Below are 22,671 nucleotides of genomic sequence, written 5' to 3' on the forward strand. Positions count from 1 at the left end.
TACCCCCACACCTTTACATTGTAAATTGCTTTTCTAATCTCTCTTCCCAATCATTTCTAACCTTTTCTGATTTATTCTTATATTATCATGAGCATTTTATTTGTCCTGCTAATTATCCCTATTTTAATAGCTGTTTCTGTTCTAGACTCAACTAAAAACTGAACCAGAAATTGTCTTTCACTTAGCACTGTCTAATCCCTTGCTGTTTGTCAATACTCTTTTATCAATCAACAATAGGGAAGGTAGTGTCTAACCTGCATTCCAAACTTCTGCTTCATCTCATATGACTGTTTTACCTTTCCTTTGCTAATTTCCTCCATAAATCCCAACTCCCACTTAGCACTGTTGGTAAAATCTCCCATCTCCATTTCTATGTTGGCTGAATTTTTCAAAAATGTCCTGCTTCTCTATAAATATAATATTATTTATGGTTGTTATTCTCCATAAGGGCCTGAATCCAACATCCTTTTCTTTCTTTATTTCTTGAACTCCCCTCCCCAGTTCAGCATCACTCCTTTGTTCTTTGATTTATAACCTTAAGTTTTATATATACAGATATGACCCTTAAGTACACACCTGTAAAATATTTATTCAGATCAATTAATATGGGCAGAATCAACTTATTCCACTTAACTCTTGACTTTGTCCACTGTAAGACAACATCCTTAATTAATTATCATCCAGTATGTCTCTTCTAGATGATAAAATATAAATGACCTGTATATGGAAGTATAAAACTAAATTGACTAAAATATTTTCATTGCTTGTTTTTTACTATCCATATCCATAGTCAAGAGTTTTAATTTTCATAATATTTGTGTTATCTTTTGTTTACTCTCTTCCTACATTTCCTTAGCTGTGAGAGCAGAATCATTTAATCCATACATCTAATACTTCATTTTATTATGTCCCCATACATATGGGTATTGTTGAACCAATTCTTGTGTGGATACATAGTTTACTGCTATAACTTTGTTTTATCTTCATTTATTTTATATCCCCAAAAGACTTGAAACTATCTTAAAATGTTTCAACATCAAAATGTCCTTTTCTGAACTTATCAAGTACAAAATAATATCATATGCAAATAAAGTTAAATTTTCTTGATTATCATATCAAGTTATAGCGAGTTTAATGCTAAATGATTACCTATCAATATTTTTATCTCATCCCTTCCTATTTGAGTTCTTAAATCTTGAGCCTCATCTTCCTCTAACCTTGGTATAGTCAAGTCTACCATATAAATATTTTCATTTGTGCATTTTCTTGGTTTCCCCATTTCTTTACTTTATACAAATTTCCAATGAATTTTCATAATATCTCTAATAGTCTGTAGACTGTCTGGTTATTGTTTGTGTTGTAGACTTCTTGAGTTTGACAGCAACCATTTTACTATTTGTTCCTTAAGTTATCATGCAAAGAGTTTTTGTGCTATGGAGTTATTATCAAACAATGGTTAACATTAATGAAACTTGTTTATTTTACAAATATGCCTTTTTTCCCTTTAGCATTTTTTTCTGCAGGAATCCTCTTTTTCTGCAATACTTTTTTGAAGAGCCCCTCTTAGTAATTAAAATGTTGTCTTTACCGTCTGTTTCTCTTTTACTTTTACCATACTTTTAAAATTAATTTTCATTTTATCTCACTCTCTACCTTTCCCTTCTGAAGAAATGTCTATCCTTCATAATAACTCTTAATAACTTCTTATACCAGTTCCTTAATTTCATCTGTGTTTAACAGATAAGTAGGAAAGCACCAGTCTCTAATTTTTACTTCAATACCCTGCATCTTTTACTTAGTCTTTATTGGTACATGATCTAAAATAGCTATTGGATGTATTTCAGAACTTTTGATTAAATACCTATGCTCACGTGAAATAAAATTTCTATCAAGTCTAGCCCAGTTACTGTACTTTGAGAATAATATGTACATTCTGTCTGAGTTCTTGCTAGTGAATTTACATCTTCCATTCTAAGTATTTGCATATATTTCTTCAGAAATCTACCCTCCTTTGTTATATTTTCCCATCTAGGTCTTCCTGATACAGCCTCACTATTGCAAATCAGGTTTCTGTCCCCACCTATAAATAAGATTCCCTGTTAAAATCTAATTATTTATTCCCAAATTATATTAAGCTCTATAATAGTACTTAGGTGGAATATAAATACATATGAGTGTAATTCTCATTCCATCCCAATAACCCCTTATTACCATAATTATGTCATTATTGTCTTTCTTTTCCTCTTCTATTACTGGAGTCCTCATGCAATCAGTATTATAATCCCTTCCCCATTTCCTTTGTCTCTGATATTCTGCAGAATATCCATTCTAATTTTTTTCTTTACCAGATTCACATTCTTTTTCCCATCCAAATGTGTCTCCTGTAATGGTGACATTTGCACCCTACACTTCCTAATATAATTTGGTACTCCTTGCATTTTGTCTATATCTACAATGCTATTCACATTCCATGATAACATTGATAAGGCAGTCATTTGATAAAATGATATTGCTTTCACATATTCTGCTTGACAGTTCTTTTGAATATATGTTTATAACTTGCATATTATATGCACAAACTAATGCTTAGCAGGCTGATCTTGTATGCAGCTGGTACTTCTCATTTGTGTTTGAAATGATGTCATATTGTCCCAAACATTTCATTTCAACAAAAACACCCAAGAAGAAAAAAAAAAAAATATATATATATATATATATATATATATATATATATATTCAGCCTCTTAACCCATGTTAACTCACAAAATCAGACAGACTATATGCATTTCCCAAAAGTGAAGTTACCTCTCCATGTAGGTGCATTTGCCTCCAATAAAAAACTATACCCATAGGCTTTATCTTTTCCAAAGTTAGGTTTAATCATGCTGAAAGTACATGCTAGAGCATGTGTTCCCTCTTGCAATGGATACCATATGTCCTTGCCTAATCTATATACCCTTCCAGATATGAAAAATAAGTTGCATGTTTGCAGTCAACTCATTTTTAACCTTAAGAAAAAAAGTGCACTAGTTATAATTACATAAATTAAATTGTGAAATGTGAAGTTGTTAAATCTCGCTGTTTATTCTCACTGATGGGTTCAGAGCCGATCCTCGGCTCCGACATGGCCGATAGCAAGCTCAAGATTTGCCAGTAGCTCGAGACCAAGCCCCTTATCCCACAATGCACTGCTGGAATTACCTCAGATCTAGTTTGCCGCGGCAAGAGAGATCTCAGTTTTCCAGTTAGTTTGGACCATTTTAGAAACAAATTAACAGCAAGTCTATAAAAAAGTTTTCTTTTTTGTTTAATATATATAGTGTGCGTTAGTACTATTATATTTACTCTCTAGATAGTAGAAATAGTTTAAAAGTTAGAGCCTTGTTGGCTTCTTAGTTTGTGTGGGCCTTAAGCCTTTTCTCTACTATTAATCTTTATTATAGTCAGGTTTTTCTGTGCGCCTCTTAGCCCTATATTTTTATCTATATTTTTTGTTCAAAATATATATATATATATATATATATATATATACTGTTATAGTTAGTGCCCGGTTTGGGCTTAGTTGTTGTGTATCTAATTTACTGCCTTTTTCACTTAACTATGTTGGATGATAGGGAGAAATCCCATCCCAAATCAGGATTCAAAAAATGCCCAGATTGTGGGCAGAAAATGTCTGTTACTGACGGACACATTCAATGTGTCTACTGTCTGGGGGCTAAACACCTCCAAGACACCTGTAGCATTTGCCACTCCTTTTCTTCAAGAGTTCTCTTGGAGAGAAGGAAGAAACTTATAGACAGGGCATTGCCACAGCAATCTTTTTTGGAAGTCTTGAGTAGCCATGAGGGTGCTAGTACATCATCCAAATCCAAGTCTTCAGATAAGGTCTCAAAAAAGGCTAAGATTTCAGAAGGAGGGTCATCACTTCCACAGTCATCGGAACCAAGTGTACCTTTGATTCGGAGCCAGCTTTCAGTATTGGAGCCAGTCTCTGAAGTTCCTTCTTCACCTCTGCTCTAGTCAGCACCTTCGGTGCATTCAGCCAAGTCTTCAGTCAGCCTTTCAGATTTGGACATGGATCGGCTAGTGCAGAAGCTTTTACTGGCACCAGGACTTGCCAAATTGTTGTCGGCCCCGACCAGCTCATTGGTACCGAAGACCATGGAACCAGATTTGTCTACTCCTCCTCCGAGCCATACTGGACTCTTGGAGCCGAAGGAAATTGAACCGATGGTGGTTGAACCCTTGGAGCCGATACCCGCACCGGTGTTATCGGCTCCATCTACTCGGATGTCCTCGGCAAAGACTGGGGACTCTAGGAGCCGACGCTCTCCCGTCTGGTCCGGGGAGGATAGTCGCACTGACTTGTCGGTGCCGACTCTTCCTCTCTGGGCTTCGGCTCAGATGAGCTTGGCTCCTACCTCAGGCTCAGAACCCAGGATTTCGGTGTGGGAGGATCAACGGTACTGTCGGGTCCATCCACTCCTTCTCGTCGGAGCCATGGTGCCTTTGATGCTATGAGGAGAGTTTTGTCTCCAAAGACAACATCAGCATCGGTTCAGCTTTCCCTCTCACCTCAAGCTCCTGTGTCTGCTTCTTCATCTACCGATCCCTCTAAGTGTAGAGACCCCGAGCCTCAAGTACCCCCACAGGGCATCCCCTGCTCTTCTGAGACCTCCCCAGATCCCCCCACTGAGAAGGTGCCCAGGAGGAGACTGTGCAAGAGGAGGCACTTAGACTCCCACAGGAGTCTTTGACATCTGACACGGACTTAGATGAGTCAGAAGGGTCCCCTTGATCCCCCTCTGAGGATATCTCCTTTGCAGAGATACTAGACATCCTTAGTCAGAGGGGCGATTGCCAGTCCAAGACCCCTACTGAGGATGTCTGTGCTCTTGAAGGCTTTTGGGTCTCAACCTTCCACTTCTTGGGTGTCTCCGCCTTACGACGAGCTCATGGAAATGATCTTTCGAAAGGCATGGGAGTCACTGGAGGCCATGGAACCTGTCCCTCGTAGACCCAATAAATTCATATCTGCCCCAGTGGACAAGACATTTTTGACAAAAGGAGTGCCTGTTGTTGTCATGGTGGTAGCTGCAGCCAACAAAAAGGAAGTATCTGAGACATCCTCTTCTATCCATCCCCCTAACAGAGATTCTAGGGTTATGGGTAGATATGGGAAGCACATGTTTAGTTCAGCAACTTTTTCTCTGCGATCACTGAACTACTTAACCCATTTTACAAGACTACAGAGAGATCTCCTGAAAGAGCTAGGAGATACTCTCCAGGGTACGGTAGCTGCAGGAGTGGCTGACAAAGTCAATGCTCAGCTCGCTACCCTAAACTCAGTAGTGAACTCATCCATGTGTCTCATATTATATGCTGCTGATGGTTCGAATAGAGCCGCTAGTTCAGGCATTGCTCTTTGAAGACAAGCCTGGATGCGTCTCTGTTCCTTTGTGAAACCCTTTAAGTCTTCCTTTATTAATACCCCATTCGATGGCTCATCACTGTTTGGGCACAAAGTATAGGAAACTTTAACCAGGTGTGAGCAGGAAGGCAAGACCTTATCTGCCGTTGGGGTCTGTTTTTCCACCCCCACTCAGCCCTACCCCAAGGGCCCTGGGGGGGGGGGGGAATGTGGTTCCGAAAAACTCAGGCAGCCTTTCAGGACACATGTGGAGAAACCCCCTCTAGAGGCAGACGAGGGGGTTATAACAGAAGACGCCACCCCCGTGGCAGAGGGGGTCCACAGCAACAGGGTGACAGGGGTCAGTTCTCCGGTCAGTCCTACCAGCTCCCCTGAAAGGGGGCCCGACTGGTCGGCTCTGGAGGCAAATGGGGGTCACTTGTCTTTGTACCCAGAAGCCTGGCTAAACATAACATTGGATACTTGGGTACAAAGCATAATTTCCAGAGGATATTTCATATCGTTCTTCACCCCCTCCCATTCTTATAAAGAAAATCCCAGATGTTCCACCCAGTCTCAGGGAATAAGCAATCATAGAGGTCCGCAGATTGCTAGAAAAAAGAGTCATCCAACCAGTCCCAGCAGACCAAGTCGGATTCGGAACTTACTCAAGATTCTTTTTGGTACCAAAGAAAACAGGGGACTGGAGACCTGTCTTGGATCTCAACAGACTCAACCAGTTCGTAAAGAAAGAGAAGTTCTGAATGGTCACGCTTCAGTCCATTCTTCCCTTCTTAGGGAAAGGTGATTGGATGTGCTCCATAGATCTCAAGGATGCATACTATCACATAAAGATGAACAGACGCTCCAGAGATCATCTGCGCTTCCAGCTGGGAGCCAATCATTACCAGTCTCGAGCCCTGCCCTTTGGTCTCACTACAGCCCCCAGAGTGTTCACCAAATGCATGGCAGTGGTCACGGCTCACCTGAGGCATCTAGGATTCCAGGTGTTTCCATACCTAGACAATTGGCTCCTCACCGCTACCACCAGGCATCAATTGACCCAGGCAACACAATACACTCTGACACTCTGCCATCAATTAGGCATTACAATCAACTTCGAAAAGTCTGCCTTATTGCCATCTCAGCATACCGTTTTCATAAGAGCAGAGTTAGATACCTCAACTACCACTCTACATCTCCCTATTGAAAGAGTCTCTCTTCTCCGCCAAAATGTCAGCTCACTGGCGTCGAAGAACAAAGCTACAGCAGCGGAGGTATTGAAAGTACTAGGTTTGATGGCGGCAGCAATCCTGGCTATACCACTCGCAAGGATGTACATGCAAATTCTTCAATGGCTCCTCTTCACTCAGTGGTCTTATCAGAAACTACCAATGCACCACATGATTCTTATCATGGATTCTTGCAGGAGAGACCTTCGGTGGTGGTTGACGTCTCTTCATGTCACAATCGGAAGACCCTTTGTTCTCCGCCCCAGTAGCGACTGTGACTACGGACGCTTCCCTGATAGGGTGAGGGGGCATTTTCAGGGAAAGACTGCCCAAGGCACATGGACAGATCAAGAATCACATCTGCACATCAATGTTCTAGAGTTGAGGGCAGTACTTCTGGCATTGCAGTACTTTCAGGACTCTCTCCCTCTAGGGACTATTGCATTGGTATGTGAACAAGCAGGGTGGAACCAAGTCCTACCCCCTTTGTCGAGAAGCCCTCAGGGTCTGGCAATGGGCTGTGTCATCCCAGCATTTTCTGTTAGCAATGCACATCCCCGGGAAATCCAATGTGATAGCGGACAAGCTAAGCAGAGCAATATTACTCCCTCACGAGTGGTCTCTCAAACAACAGGTTGCGGAATTGATTTTCCGCAAATGGGGCCAGCCTTGCTGCGACCTTTTTGCCAGCCACATCAATTCAAAATGCAGAAGCTACTTTGCCCTAATTCCATCACCCGGCCATCCCTCGAGAGACGCACTTTTACACGATTGGCCCCCGAGTCTCCTTTATGCATTTCCACCCTTCCCATTAATACCCAGATTTTTACAGAAAGTAAAATCGCTGGGAAGGACTGTTATAGCCCCCTACTGGCCTCGACAGATTTGGTTTCTGTTTCTCCACCATCAACTGTTGGAAGATCCATGGATCCTGGACCCAGTTCCAGACCTTCTGACTCACCCGTCAGGGGATCTTCATCCTTCTCTACAGTCCCTCAAACTGACTGCTTGGCTAATCCACTTCCCTTAATTGTCAGGCTTCAATCAATTTCAGAAGATACAAGACAGATTCTTTTGTCTTCTCACAAGCCATCTACCAGGAAATTATATGGCAGTAAATGGAAAAGGTTCTCAATTTGGGCCAACGCGCAGAACATTGACCCTTTCCGAGCTCCGCTATCTTCGATCTTAGAATTTCTAACAAAGATATTCAAGGAAGGGGTAGCAGCTGCTACAGTTTGAGTTCAGTTAGTTGCTATCTCAAATATTCACCTTGGTCTTGGTGGCTCAAATATTAAGAGCCATAAATTATCTAAAACCTTCCTTAAAGGCTTTCTTCATATGAGACCTCCGATCAAAATTCCCTTTTCTCCCTGGGATTTAAACCTTATGCTGTCTCAAATTATTCTTCCCCGTTTTGAACCAGCATCTTCTTGTGATTTAAAATTTTTATTTTGGAAAACAATATTTCTTGTGGCCATTACGTCTGCCCGCAGAGTGTCAGAACTTCAAGCATTATCTAACAGATCACCCTACATGATCTTCCATCCTGATAGAGTATCTCTTAGAACAAACCCCTCATTCTTACCTAAAGTCTGTTCTGAATCAAATATCAATCAGGTCATTGAACTGCCAGTCTTTTTCCCCAACCACTCAAGCAAATTGGAATATATGCTGCACAAACTTGATGTTCACAGACAGCTCAGATTTTATCTTGACAGAACTAAGGATATTAGGAAATCAGACCAACTTTTTGTATCCTTCTCAGAAGCAAGAAAAGGCAATCCAGTGGCTAAAACAACTTATAATGGTTATCCGATTGTATATACTTTGTTTATGAGAATATGAGCATGCCTTTAACGCACAAACCAAAAGCTCATTCTACCAGAGCTGTCTTTACCTCTTCTGCTTTTTAAGCTAAATTGCCCCTTGACAATATTTGCGCTGCAGCCACTTGGTCTAAGCCTCATACCTTTATCTCACATTACAAAGTAGATAGGACTTCAAGGGACAGGTCTTCCTTTGGTTCTACGGTACTGAAGAACATACTCCCGTGAGCCACCCAAGGTTGAGAGTGCTAGGGATGCTACCCATCAGTGAGAATAAACGGCGAGATTTAACAACTTCACATATAGAAGTTATGTACTTACCATAACGTTCCATGTGAGTTGTTTATCTCGCCTTTATTCTCACGTCCCTCTCTCCCTCCTTCCCTTTCCTGGCTGACTGTTGACTTAGAGGCTAGTATCAAAAGTGCCAAAGTACTGCAAGCAGACAATCCAAAAGGAAAAACCACTTTAATGACAAAACACAGCAGAGCTTTCGGACATAATCCTTCTTCAATACTACAAACTTATAAAATTTCTTTCATCTTATATACAGGCCCAAAGTAGTCATGTGGTTAGCAGCCCAAAAATCACATGACCATAAGTATCACTCAATAAGGCAAAGTTAAAACAACACAGATAGCAATGATTCTATAGTACATAACAAAAATTTAAATAATTTAAAATTCAGCTTGCTAATATGATTAATAATGAAAGTTACACATAAAATTCATATTATAAAATTCATATTGTAGAAACAATATACATAATTATAAATTCAATCTACTGAGCTTAACCAAAATTGGTTTAAGGCTCAGCATACTGTTCAAGCCAGGAGAACGGTCACCAGCAAACCTTAAAATCCACTCATATTCTTTAATTTCTAAGAAGTTATTTATATCACCACCTCTTGGGGAGGGGAAAACAATGTCAATAACCCTGAATTTAAAAACATGATCTTGTCCACAATCTAACATATGCTTATATAAAGCATTTGTTTCGACACATCTTCTAATTTCAGACTTATGCTCTGTAATCCTCTCTTTCAACCTACGAGTGGTTTTGCCTACATAAAAAGTGTTTTTTCCTTTTGGATTGTCGACTTAGAGGCTAGTACCATCCTGGTTATTCAATATTTCTTCTTCCCCTTTGGGAAGTGTTCTTGGCAGAAATACATAAAAGGGTATGTATATGTTTGTATATATATGTAAATACTGTTACTTGCAGCAAACAAGATCTGAGGTAATTCCAGCAGTGCATTGTGGGATAGGGGGCTTGGTCTCGTGCTACTGGCAAACTTTGAGCTTGCTATCAGCCGTGTCAGAGCTGAGGATCGGCTCACATTTTAAATACGTATGCATACTATACATAAATACTTAAAATATAACATTCAATTTATTTTAAAAAATATTGTACCGATATTCTAAGAGCAAAACTTTGTTTTTATTTACAGGTACATATTCAGTTCCTTCACAGTCCTTCTAAACATTGATTACAGAGAGAGGATTATTCTTTAGAGTCCTCAACCAATGTAACACAGTCACCAAGCTTCTTCTGTTTTTTAACCACTTCTTGTTGTTAAAGCATAGTTCTCATGTGTAAACTGCTTCTTATATGGACATGACATATTATAATGCTTCCATTTATTTCCCAGTTTAACATTATTGCTGATATTCTTTCTTATTCTCTTGACCACTCAACACTGGTTTCTGGTTCAAATCTAAGGTACTCCTGATTTTTCTAGTCATCTCCTGGAATTTTCTCTGTAAGTCATTTTCCTTTGGAACAATAGAAAACTATTTCTCTGGCAAGTTCTCTCTATGGGCTTTGTTATTGTAAGAAGAATGAGAAGCAGAATTCTTCTCAGCTTGCAGACTAGCTCTTTGGGTAAATGTGTCTTTAATTTCTTCCTTAACCTGTTTTGCATCTAGAAATGTCTTTGACCCCCCAGAAAAGATATCTTAAAGACAGCAGCATAGACCAACTTGAATCTCACAATTGCATGTCTGCTTTCTCTAATTACAGTTATAAACTCACTTTTCTTCTGCCTGGTGTACAGTGAATGTTGTTTTTCACAAACAATCTGGTGTTTCTGTGTTTTTATACATTTTCCTTTTGCCACAGTTCTGTCAGGAGCAGCTCTTTCTGCTGGTATGACTGCATCTTTACTAATTTAGATATTGTCTTGTTTCTTATAGCCAAATGTAAAGCAGACACAGTGTATCCTTTCAATTAACAAATCTTCCAGAGGAGTTAAGTCACAAGTGGATTTATGATTCATTCTTTTTCTTTTTTATTCTATGTGAATATTAACTTACCTTCACATGTAGCTGGTTGAGTAACTTTTTATTTACTTTAATTATAGCTGGGAAAAGTAAAACCCAATTAGATGTGCTTTTTAAACAGCTGAAGAAAAAAACTAAAAAGCAAAATGTACTTGTCAGCAAAGACAGGCCTCACATCTAGTTGTTTATTTGTACTTTCATAAAATGAATGCAGGTTATTCCTTACAGTTTCTCTGGCACAGCAGATTGAGAAGAAGGGGGTCATAGTTTCTATTCCATCCACTCCATGCTGAGCCAGTAAGTGTCACATACAAAACACCTGACAAGAAAGGGACCTCTGTAGCAATTTGAATTAGGGTTTTCAAGAGCAGCACACATCAAATTATTTAAAAGGGGAGTGGATTGAAGTAATATGATGGAAATTCTTCTATCTGGGAAAAGGGAGGTTATGTCTTAGTACACAGCCTTTCAATGGGAATCCCAAAGCATGATCAATACTACAGCAAAAATCCAACGCATTGCCAAAGGGAATCCCAAAGCATGATCAATAGTACTGCAAAAATCCAACGCATTGCCAAAGGGAATCCCAAAGCATGATCAATAGTACTGCAAAAATCCAGCGCATTGCCAAAGGGAATCCCAAAGCATGATCAATACTACTGCAAAAATCCAAAGCATTGCCAAAAGAAAAAAAGTTGTGTCCAAGATAGTTACATTCTGCACATTTCCTTTTCTGATTGCTGTTATTCTTCCTGACACATTCTTCCTATTTCATATTGTTTTGCAGTTACTTCTAACATTTAAATAAACATAATAAAATATGTTGATGTTTACCCTCTCAATTATTTGCATTTGCTTAAAGCTAAGGTGTCTCTCTCTGTGGTTGCAGCTTGTGGTTGCTCATTGACAACTTATACCTAAAGATATAGTCTGTATTTAAAATGTCTGCCTCCAGTTTTGTGCTCTATGTTGTGCACTATACGTACTGTAATGATGTTATCTGTAATGTCATAAATAAACACAAAGAGTTTACCAAGCTAGTTCTTGCACACTTCATTCATTAAAGCATTCAATCCATTCATAATTGTTTATCAGGTCTAAAAGCTGTGTTTCCAAAGCTTATCACCCTTTGCACAACCTGTATCTTCCTAGCAGATACCAAACAGCATCCCAGAGATGGAGCTCTTCTTCTTTATTAGGGGGAGGGATTTGTGCCTTAATCCACCCCCACACTAGGCACCACTGCCTGATTTTATTTATTTATTTATTTTCTGTTTGCTGACCGGACAGGTGGGATGGTCTACTGACCCTTTTCAGCTACAATCTGGACTCACAGTGGAGTGAAAATATATAATTTAATTGTGTAAGAGAGTATGCATGTCAAACTGAGTAACTGAGCAGAAAGCAACTGCAGTGATGCATAGAGTTAATATAAAATCATATCAAACTGGTTGTTATCTGGTGGTAACCAAGCAAACACTAGCTAAAAAAGGATTAAATGGGGAATGTGATTATGTAATTGTTTACCTGGGCCCATAGGAGGGATCGAAGCCATTTTAGATATGGAGAGGTTGGTCATAAAGCCAATAACTGTCACCTTTTCCAAAACCACACCAGCATACCAAATCCTAACTTTATTCCAGCAGAATGATCTAGAAGATTCAGTTTTAACTAAAAGGAAAGGAAAAGGGAGACATATAAAGGGTAGAAAGAGGAACTTCTTGTGATTATTGTTCTCCCAATGAAGTGGACATCTTGATGGGGTTTGGTGATGAAAAAAACTGCAGTCCCAGAAAAGCATAAGGTTTTCAATATTTTCATTTCAAGTTTTCAGTATAGCAGTTTCTGCTGGGAACTGAATGAGTTTTTTTTTAATTATGTTGCCTCTTGATTTGTTTTCTAACTTCTGGGTATACCACATAAAGAAAAGTATGGCATATATGGCATTGGCAGTTACTTGTTTTTCTAAGCTGCGTCTTGAGACCAAGTTAAAAAAATCCAGAATATTGCTCTAAACTAGTGTATATGTTAATATTTTGTATACAAAATGAAATTTTAAAGTGCTTAAGCAGGTAGAAGTTGCATTATCCTCGCTAACAAAACATCAGCTAGCCTGTTTTGTTTTGTGGCTTGCAGGTTCTTCCCAGCAGTACCTGGGACAGGAGGAGTACTACGGTGAGCAGTACAGCCACGGACAAAGTTCGTCTGACGCTATGACTCAGCAGTACTACCCAGATGGTAAATGTGACCTCATAAATATGACAGCATCAAGAAATGATGGTATATTATCTTCCTTTCATAAGAATAGATAAATAAACAGTAATTGGACTTCCCCGTTTTGGCCTGTAGTTTTATCAGTTTGGATTCCAGTCCTTTTGTTTTGCAGAAACTAAATGAAGTTAGAGCTTGCCAGTTTTTAGCTGGGAGACCTTCAGGAAATTTTAGATGAAGTAATAAGAAGTGATTCATCTAAATGTCTTCTAAGCACTGGTTTTAACTGGTGCCAAATCTTGACTGTGTAGATAGAAAATTGCATCTTAGATGTATGTGTTCTATATGAGCAGGTGGCATCAGCAAAGTAAAACTGTCAGTTTTCCCATGATGCTGGGCAGTTGTGCCTAGATGGCCTGATACGATAAACAAGTACTAAATGAGAAAACAGAAAAGAGTTAAATTTATGTAAATTTAACATAGTGTAGCCCCTTGCTCAGCATGAAAGCAGATGATTAATTCACAGTTGGATTTATGATTCAATATGTTTCTTTTTCTTTTTTTCTTCTCTGTAAATATTAACTTACCGTGTAGCTGGTAGAGTAACTTCTTGTTTACTTTTATTATAGCTGGGAAAAGTAAAACCCAATTAGATGTGCTTTTTAAACAGCTGTAGAAAAAAAAACTAAAAAGCAAAAGGTACTTCTCAGCAAAGACAAGCCTTACCTGCTATGTGGTGATTTTAATGCTATATCCAGTAAACCCATTTAAACTCATTTGAGAATGTATAAAATACTTCATAACATGTCCCTTTGAACTACATGGAGTATTCCATGTGTTCTCCTTTCTTGGGTGTCACAAGCTGTCTGTGTGGGATGGAGGTCAGCTAACGGAGGTGAGATGGGGTCAGTTAGACGTATCAGATGTTAAGGTTATTGCTCTATTTAAAAAGATCATATTCAAATTGATTATTTTTCTGCACGTAAATGAGTCTAAGGTTGTTATCAGGTGTTGAGTTATTTAGTCCAGAAGTGTAGGCTCATTAAGCATGTTACAGTTAGGTGTATTTTAATAAGATGATAAAATTCTGCTGAAATAAAGTTGATAATGTGATGCTATTTCACAGGTTTGCCGTAGTATTTGTGTTAGCATTTTTTGTTTTATGTACCCTATTTGCTATGGTGGGATATTGCTACATTGTGGGAAACTGTTTTATTTTGTGTAATGTTTTAGATAGATTAGCTCTGATTCTAATTTTTGCACGTTGAAGTCTTTTTGTAAAACATTTTATTTAATCATTTTATTTGAATTTGCAACATGAATATTAGAAAAGAAAACAAACCTTAATAACAGATTTCATTATCATTGTCTGTGTGTATATATTTATATGTTTTCCCTTCAAGTCTTCATTCATTCATTCCAGTGTTAAATTGCTCAATTTCTGCCTACCGTACCTCTCTGTACATATTTTCACAGATTGTCCAGGTTTTGGCCTCATATTTGTGGTCCTTTTTTCATAAAATTGTGATTTTTCTGGCAAATTAGTAGTACATCATTAAAGACTGAAGTTTGAAAATAATGACAGACATTTGAGTTTCAGATTTCATATTCTTCAGGAAATTCATGCTAATGCAAAACCAGTTATTCTATCAACTTTCTAAGTTTGCAAGAGAAATATTTAAAAATTGTCCCTATTTTTTGGGTCTTTGTCCAACTTTTCTTAATGGCTTTCTCCATATTTCTTTCTTTAAGAGGTTGTGAGGTATGCTGCCTGCCCTTAAATTTCACTCATTCCTGAACATTGTTCTACATGTATTATTCCCACAAATGTCATTTATTTCTATGAAATTTGCTCCTTCTCTTTACTAATAATCTCACCTGCAGTTCTTTTATCTCCTTCACAATATTCAATACTTCCTTAATAGTTGCATTACATTTTGATTTTCATTTTTAATAATCACTGTTTTGGCCTCCAGCAGCATTAAACTTAGTAAGACCTGGCAAGACACTAAAATTTTGTCACTCTAAAGTAACCTCATCTGCAGAAAATGCCACTTCCTCTGTATTATGTTGCCTTCAGCCTCTGTATCAAGTAAAAGCTCGAAGAGTGATAATAACAACAAGCATTTTGTATGTCTTGCTTTTGACTTGAGTGGGGAATTTCAGACTATCTTGCTGAAAATAAAGTGCCCAAGTTTAAAAAAAACTATATTAAAGAAATTGCTTCTTTTTTAAAACATTTTTATTATCATCATACATTAGACAGTGGCATTAGTACAAATTCAATTATAAAAGAGAAAATAAACCATTACAAAGATTTTTTCCCCTTTAACACATCATACATATTGTTAGCATTGTCATCTCACAGCAAGAATTTCTGTAGTTCATTACCTTGACAGAGGTACCTTCTCTGCAGTGTCTGCCTGTCCTCCTTGTGTTCACATGGATTATCATCATACATTAGACAGTGGCATTAGTACAAATTCAATTATAAAAGAGAAAATAAACCATTACAAAGATTTTTTCCCCTTTAACACATCATACATATTGTTAGCATTGTCATCTCACAGCAAGAATTTCTGTAGTTCATTACCTTGACAGAGGTACCTTCTCTGCAGAGTCTGCATGTCCTCCTTGTGTTCACATGGATTTCCTCCGAGTGCTTCAGTTTCCTCCCACATTCCAAAGATATGCAGTAGGTAGATTAGGCACTTTAAACTGGCTATAGGTGTGAGAGTCCGTGTGAGTGTATGGTATGGAAAAACATCTGCGGTAGGGCTAGTCACATGGCAGTGAGAACCTTGACTCAAAATGATTGTCACTGTTGAAAAGAAACCCCAACCCCATGTGCAACAATGGGAAAATTGGTTGTGGATAGATGGATGGACAGACTTTATACAATTGTTGTTTTAAGACTACAATTTAACATTACATAGCTTGCTCAAGTTCTGTCTTTCTTAAAGTACCACTCTTCCTGCACATTATTATGCCTTTAGAAAATGGGTAAACTGTACATCAGCACCCTGATTGGAGAATGAAAAAATGGGTAAACTGTACATCAGCACCCTGATTGGAGAATGAATGTTCTCCAGCAGGGCATTAATGTACAACATATCAAGCTGGTGTGGAACTTGGACTGAAAAAACGAATGACCGCCATTATTTTATACTCGCTAAGCAGTGCTTCTGCTGTTTAGTGAGTGTAAAATATATTTTTAAAAAAAAGAAAATGAAAAAAACAAAAGCGTGTGTGTGTTTATGTCTGTGTGTGTAACTGTATGCATGCATATGAGTGAAAGCGAGATCAATCGAGCCATTAATTTATACTCTATAAGCAGCACTTTTGCCTTTTAGCTCATGTATATACATAACAGAAAAACGTGTGCGTGTGTTCTTATGTTTCTATCTTGTGTGTATGTGTGAATGCATGCTTGCCTGCATGAAAGTGAGGTGTGTGTCTGAGTGAGAGAGAGAGAGAGTGAAGAGTCAGGAATTAACTGAATACAGCCTAAACTAAAGGGGGAACAAAGGTTCAAAACAGGAACATATTCCTGTTAAAAAATGTTGCTTCAATAAAAGGACTTGTGTTAGCATGCATTTTCTGAAATGCAAATGTGTGTGTGTGTGTGTGTGTGTGTGTGTGTGTGTGTGTGTGTGTGTGTGTGTGTGACTGAAGGAGAGAGGGAGAGACAGTGAGATTGATGGAACACTGGCAGCAGCAGATAAGAGGTTTGCGTACCTCTCAACCTTTTAGCACAAGAAATCTGGATAAAGCCTGAAATAAAGGGGGAACAAAGGCTCAAAAATAGGAACGGATTTTAAATGTCCTACTTAAAAAATTAAAAAAGTAAGTTAAATAACAGGATTTGTATTAACATGAATTTTCTGAAGGAAATAAAGTCTGAAAGTCAAATGCATGACATATTTAGTGACTCCAATCCCCAATGACTGGCAAGAAACCATTTTAGCAATCAGGGATCAAAAAATAAAGCAAATATCTAGATATTGATATATTTTGGATGTAAAGTGCTTCCTCTAACACCATTTACATATACTACAGCAATTTTGAAACATTAGGTGGAGGAACTATTTTACATAAAAATATATACAAAATAACATAATAATAAGAATATAAATAAGTAAGTAAAACACAACAATTTTAAAGAGAGCCCATTCTCTAAGCACAATAATGCCTTACAGGGTGTATATGCCTCTTTAGATATGTGTATGTTAATGTGTAATTCATGCTCTTCAAGGGGTGTAGAGGTCCTCCACCTCCAGTGTCAGGCCTCAGAACAGCCCTGGATGGGCATTAATTACACATTAACACACACCCTGTCAGACATTATTGCTTGTGTATTGTTCCCACATATTCCATTTATTTCTTTGCAGTTTACTTATTCCCTTTTCTGAAGATCCTACATTTATCTTTTTTTATCTCCTTTACAGCATTCAATAATTCTGTTACAGTTGGATTTATTTTTGATTTTCACTTCCTAATAATTGCTTTTTTGGTAGCCAACACCATTAAACTTAGTTGCTCCTTGCTGTGCCTAGGCAATTCATATTCTGTATCCCAGCTCAAAATAATCATTTCTTTAGTTAAAATAATGTGCTTCTCCAACATTCTTGACAAAGTACTCTCTAGGGAATTTCTGAAATCTATCAGTTTGATGCATTCCCAAAAATACACATCCCCAGGTACCCCACTGTTTCCTATCACACCTCCAGCAGTTACTGTCTATTTGTGGAAAAATGCTTTGAAGTCTACCTGTGGTATAAAATACCAGTGAAAACACGTCCATGCAAAAATACTGAACCATTTAGATTTTTTTGCATACCTAGGAGCCATGCAACTATCCATCCATTGTATCTTTGTATATAGCTTTTCCATTCTCATTGTCCAGTATTTTCTAATCTGATTTTTATAGTTGTCATGGTTTATTTTGTATGCCCTACTAGTTATCCCTTTTTAGTGCAGCTTCTGTTCTACAGTCAGCTATAAACTCAGTCAGGGCTAGTCTTACATTAACACTTCTCTATATATTTCTGTATGCCTTTACTTTATTATTAATCCCCAGTAGGGAAGCAGTCTCCAACCAAGAGTCCAAATTTCTGCTTGGCCTCATCCCACTCTGACTTTTCCCACCCTTGTTATTTATTTGTATAAAGGATAATAAAGTAGCACTGAAAACCTACTTCCTTAACAACCTCAAATGCCAGTGCAAATCAAACAAACCACCATAATACCAGCACCACTTAATTTCTAACCCGATTTTATAATTCTAAACATTTTTTCTACCAAATTGCATCTCAGCTCTATTACCATAAAACTGTTTTTAGTAAGAACTGCCATGTTTCTCATGCAATATCATAAAGAATCAACTCAAGATGTTTGTACTATACTGCAAACTATCATCTAAGTTTATAGAATTTCTGATATACACCAATAAATTTTATACTGTATGTATATGTTTGCTTTTTAATGTTTTAACTTTTTTAAAAATTTAAAAAAATGTCTATTGTTAATATCTGACTGTTAATTTGTGAAGCTTTTCTCCTTGGGCCTTCACTGAAAATAGGTTCCTGACCCAGTGGACTTTCCAGATCAACAAATATCAATAAATAAATAAATATAATAAATAATAAATTGACCCAATACCATGATTCTTTTGTTAATATCTCTGATAAATTCTAGTTCTCTCTTGCCTATTTCCTCTTCCCCTTGGCAAAATCTATTTTCTCCATTCCTGTGTTGGCTTAGTTCTCAAAATATTTTCTGCTTCTTTGTACATATGATATTTCTGTATGGTTGTTCATGTTCTCCTTAAATGACTGCATCCTAAGCCTACTCTTTCTTTATTTTGTGACCCCCCCCCCCCCATTTCAGCTTTATATCCTTCCACTTTGATTTGCAGCCTTCTGCTTGTGTTATGTGTATGAGCCTTCACTGTGTAGCTCTAAACTATCCCTTCAAATCTGGTGATCCTAAACCACCTTGTTTTGTGGGGAGAAACAACTTATCATACTTAATTCCTGCCTCTTTCCATCTCAGATAAATTCCTTGAATTCTGTATTAATTGTAGTCTGCAGCTCCTCCTTTGCTCAATAAAAATATAGCCGACCTGTGTATAAAACTAAAGGGACTAAAAACATTTTCACCATTGTATCTTACTATCCATATCTATCATCAAAAAATTCCAACTTCATGCTTTTTTTTGTATTACCATTTGTGTAGTCTCTTCACACATATCCATAGCTGCTGTAATAGAATGCTTTTTAATTCAAATGCATAAATAATTTATCTTCTCGTGTCCCTATAAATATCAGTATTACTGAGCCAGTCCATGTGTGGGAACATAGTTTACAGCTATAGTTTTTGTTTAATCCTAATATATTTTGTATCTTAAAAAATGAAACTATCTCAAAATATTTCACAGCACTGAAATATCTATTTCAGAATTTATCAAACACAAAATAGCATAAATTGGAAATAAAGTTATTTTTTAGAACCATACCAGTTACACCCTAGAATTTGTGAGTCTCTTATTTTCCTTGGTAATGTCTTGAAATATAAGGAAAATGACAACTGCATGAGAGGACATCCCTGCCTTTTTCCTAAGTTCAAACCCAGTTTGTCAGAGAGGAACCATCCCACCTTAAGTCTTGCATCTGATCCTTTATATATCTTCAGAATGCACTCCATTATTCTATCAGGAAATACAAATGCCAGTATTTCGCTACCCTTAAGATCCCAGCTAACTCTATCAGATGCCTTCTCTGCATCAAAACCCACCAGCAATCTCAGGGTCTTCTTTTACTGTTATTCTCTTTAGATTATCAACATTCTGTTAATGTAAAATGTTTGCCTCCCCTACATAAAACCACATTGATCCATATCTGTCAGTTCTGGCAACGTACTATTAATTTTCTTAGCTATTATAGGGACAAATGCTTTATAATCATGGTTCAAAATTTTAACTGGTCTATATTAAGTTGGATTTAAAGGTTCTTTGCCCTCTGAGTAGTAAAGCCATCACAAAAGAAATTGCTTCGTATGAAGTAGGTATCAAATCTGGAGCGAATTCCCATTTCCACTGTTTGTTAAAAACTGTTCACATACTAGTCAGACCCAGGAGAGACCATCTAGCAATCTCCATGAAAAAGACTGTTCGTCCAGCAGTGGTTCTGGTCCCAGCTTGTGTCACTGGTATAGTGGCAGTATGTTGACCTGTACCACTGGTGACCAGAGTTCTGCTAATGGCTCGGGTGCCACAAGGTCAGCTGAGGGAGTGTGGAGTAAGTGGATGATGTCTGCTTACCTTTCTAATGGTAAGGGTCAAGGAAAAGCCCACTTTTAGGGGTGCTTTTAGCTGTGACTGGGAATTAGTTTCCAAGGTGCATGCTTTCAAGTACACTGCATGGCAGGAATGTTATCAGCAGCAGCAAAGCTAGGGTGGGTGAATAGGCAGCTGCCCCAGGCACAAAGTGTTGGAGCAGTCGGCCAATCCTAATCACTCTTTAATGCTTACCAGTTTTTTTAAAAACTGGTATTGCATTTGTGTTCAAACCTGAGCAATGTAGCACTCCCTGCTGGTCTAAACTGTAGCAACTTCTTACATACAAAAACACAAGTCTGTCCGTGCAGATGGCTGTAAAACACTTTAATATCAGAAAAAATAAAACATTAAAAACAATAAAACAAAGGAGACGAGCGCCTTCACATCACCACAAGATGCTTCATAAGATCTAAGGAAGTGCAGGTATTTAAATAGCTCCAGTTTAGCGCCTCAGATCACGTGACCTCAGGGCTGGTTTTAAAGGGACATATTCATTCAGTCCTTTGCCAGTAGTTGCCTGTAACAAAATAATCCACTTAATTTCCATATTCTCAGTACTGCTTCTCACATCCCCTCCGCAAATACTTGGTGTAAAAACCTCAAGTACAAAAAAGTTAAAAGTATGCATAGAATCTTCTCATTTTACATGTTTTCCAAGTGCATTCCTGCCATCGCATTTATTCATACTATAAATATGCTCCCTAATCCTATCCCTGAAGTATCAATTTGTCTTCCCAACATAATAACATTTACACACAATGCAGTGAGCATAATAAACAACATTCTGTTTGTTACAATCAGCATAAAATTCACAATTATATCTACGACCTGTAACAGGATGCAAGAAGTAATCACATTCATTGATGTAGCCACAAATATTACAGCCTCCACACCTGAAAGTCCCTTTAAGAGTCATTCCAGACTCAGTGTCTCTTAAAAGGGGTTTATAGCAGACCATTCTCTTGATTGTTTTATAATTCTTATATGTGAATTTTGATTCACACCCTATCGTCTGTTTCAGTTTAGGGTCTGTCATAAGTATGTTCCAGTATTTTTTAATAATTCCACAAATATTGTACACATTATTAGAGTAATTCAAGGATAGTCTCACTGTGTCATTCCCAATATTCCTAGATGTCTATGTATTTTTGGAGGCATTACCAAAATAAGGTAGTGCTGTTGTCTGGCGATGTGCCAGTACCTCATTCTGTATTTGATGGACTATATGTTCACTAAAACCCCTCTGACAAAATTCATTTGCTAATATATCAAGGAAAGTGATGCTGTATATCAGCTGGCACGAATTGAAAAATGACTGGCTTTGATTGAAGCTGGAGACAAATTTAATTTGGTCGTTTAAGGTGCCAGTAGAAGGCTGGTGATGTGTGTGTGTGTGTGTGTGTGTGTGTGTGTGTGTGTGTGTGTGTGTGTGTGTGTGTGTGTGTGTATATATATATGTATATATATATATATATATATATATATATATACACTTATATATATATATATATATATATATATATATATATATATATATATATATATATATATATATATATATATATATATATATATATATATATATATATATATATATATATATATATATATATATATATATATATATATATATATATATATATATATATATATATACATATATATATATATATACATATATATATATATATACATATATAAGAGAGAGAGAGAAAGAAATGTTATCATTTTATCATAATGGGAGAAGAGACATGAAATGATGCCTCTTGCTGTCTTTCATTTGTCCTTAGTGTACCAGCTCTCGACTGTCCAGAAGTTTGCAGAATGTCCAGACTTTTATTTCATATTTTTGGTTTGTCATAAAATTTTAATTTTTTTCTGGTGAATCATTGAGGACTGAAGTCAGTAAATAATGACAAACATTTGAGTTTTAGACTCCATATCCATCAGACAATGCATGCAAATGCAAAACCTATTATTCTAGCAACTTTCTAAGATTATAAGAACATTTTTTAATCTGTTTCTGATTTTTGGCTTTTGTCCGACTGTCTTGCCATTATTTTGACTTTGTCCAGAATTCTTGTGCTGAGAGGTTGAGAGGTATGATTGAAACTGAATATGAAAACATTACTGCTTGTAACACGTCAGCATCTTACCTCTCAATTGTCCTTAATTTTGCAGAATGTCTCATATTTTTGCCCTTTCCTCTATAAAATGTTGATTTGCTAGTAAATCACTGAGGATTGTAGTTAGTCAATAATGCCAGACCTTAGAGTTTCATATTTCTTGTTGCTCATAAAAGGTTCCTTGATGGAAAACATGTTTTATTAATATTTTAATAAATTCTGATTTTTCTGGGCTAGATTCC

The 22,671-nt window shown here is 37.3% G+C and overlaps 1 protein-coding gene across 3 annotated transcripts in view; it reads left to right on the forward strand.

The window, feature by feature from the left end:
• Positions 1-22,671, forward strand: part of SS18L1 (SS18L1 subunit of BAF chromatin remodeling complex) — a 464,937-nt gene that overhangs the window by 315,740 nt on the left and 126,526 nt on the right. For 2 of the 3 annotated variants that reach the window (XM_044090356.1, XM_044090357.1), the window contains exon 7: positions 12,890-12,991. The exons of the other annotated variant lie outside the window; for it this stretch is intronic. In XM_044090356.1, coding sequence (XP_043946291.1) covers positions 12,890-12,991 — 102 coding nt within the window. The remainder of the gene's footprint in view (positions 1-12,889; positions 12,992-22,671) is intronic. 3 annotated transcript variants of the gene reach the window in all.

Source organism: Protopterus annectens, chromosome 12.part0, assembly GCF_019279795.1.
Source record: "Protopterus annectens isolate FY-2018-M chromosome 12.part0, PAN1.0, whole genome shotgun sequence".
NCBI lineage: Eukaryota > Metazoa > Chordata > Ceratodontiformes > Protopteridae > Protopterus > Protopterus annectens.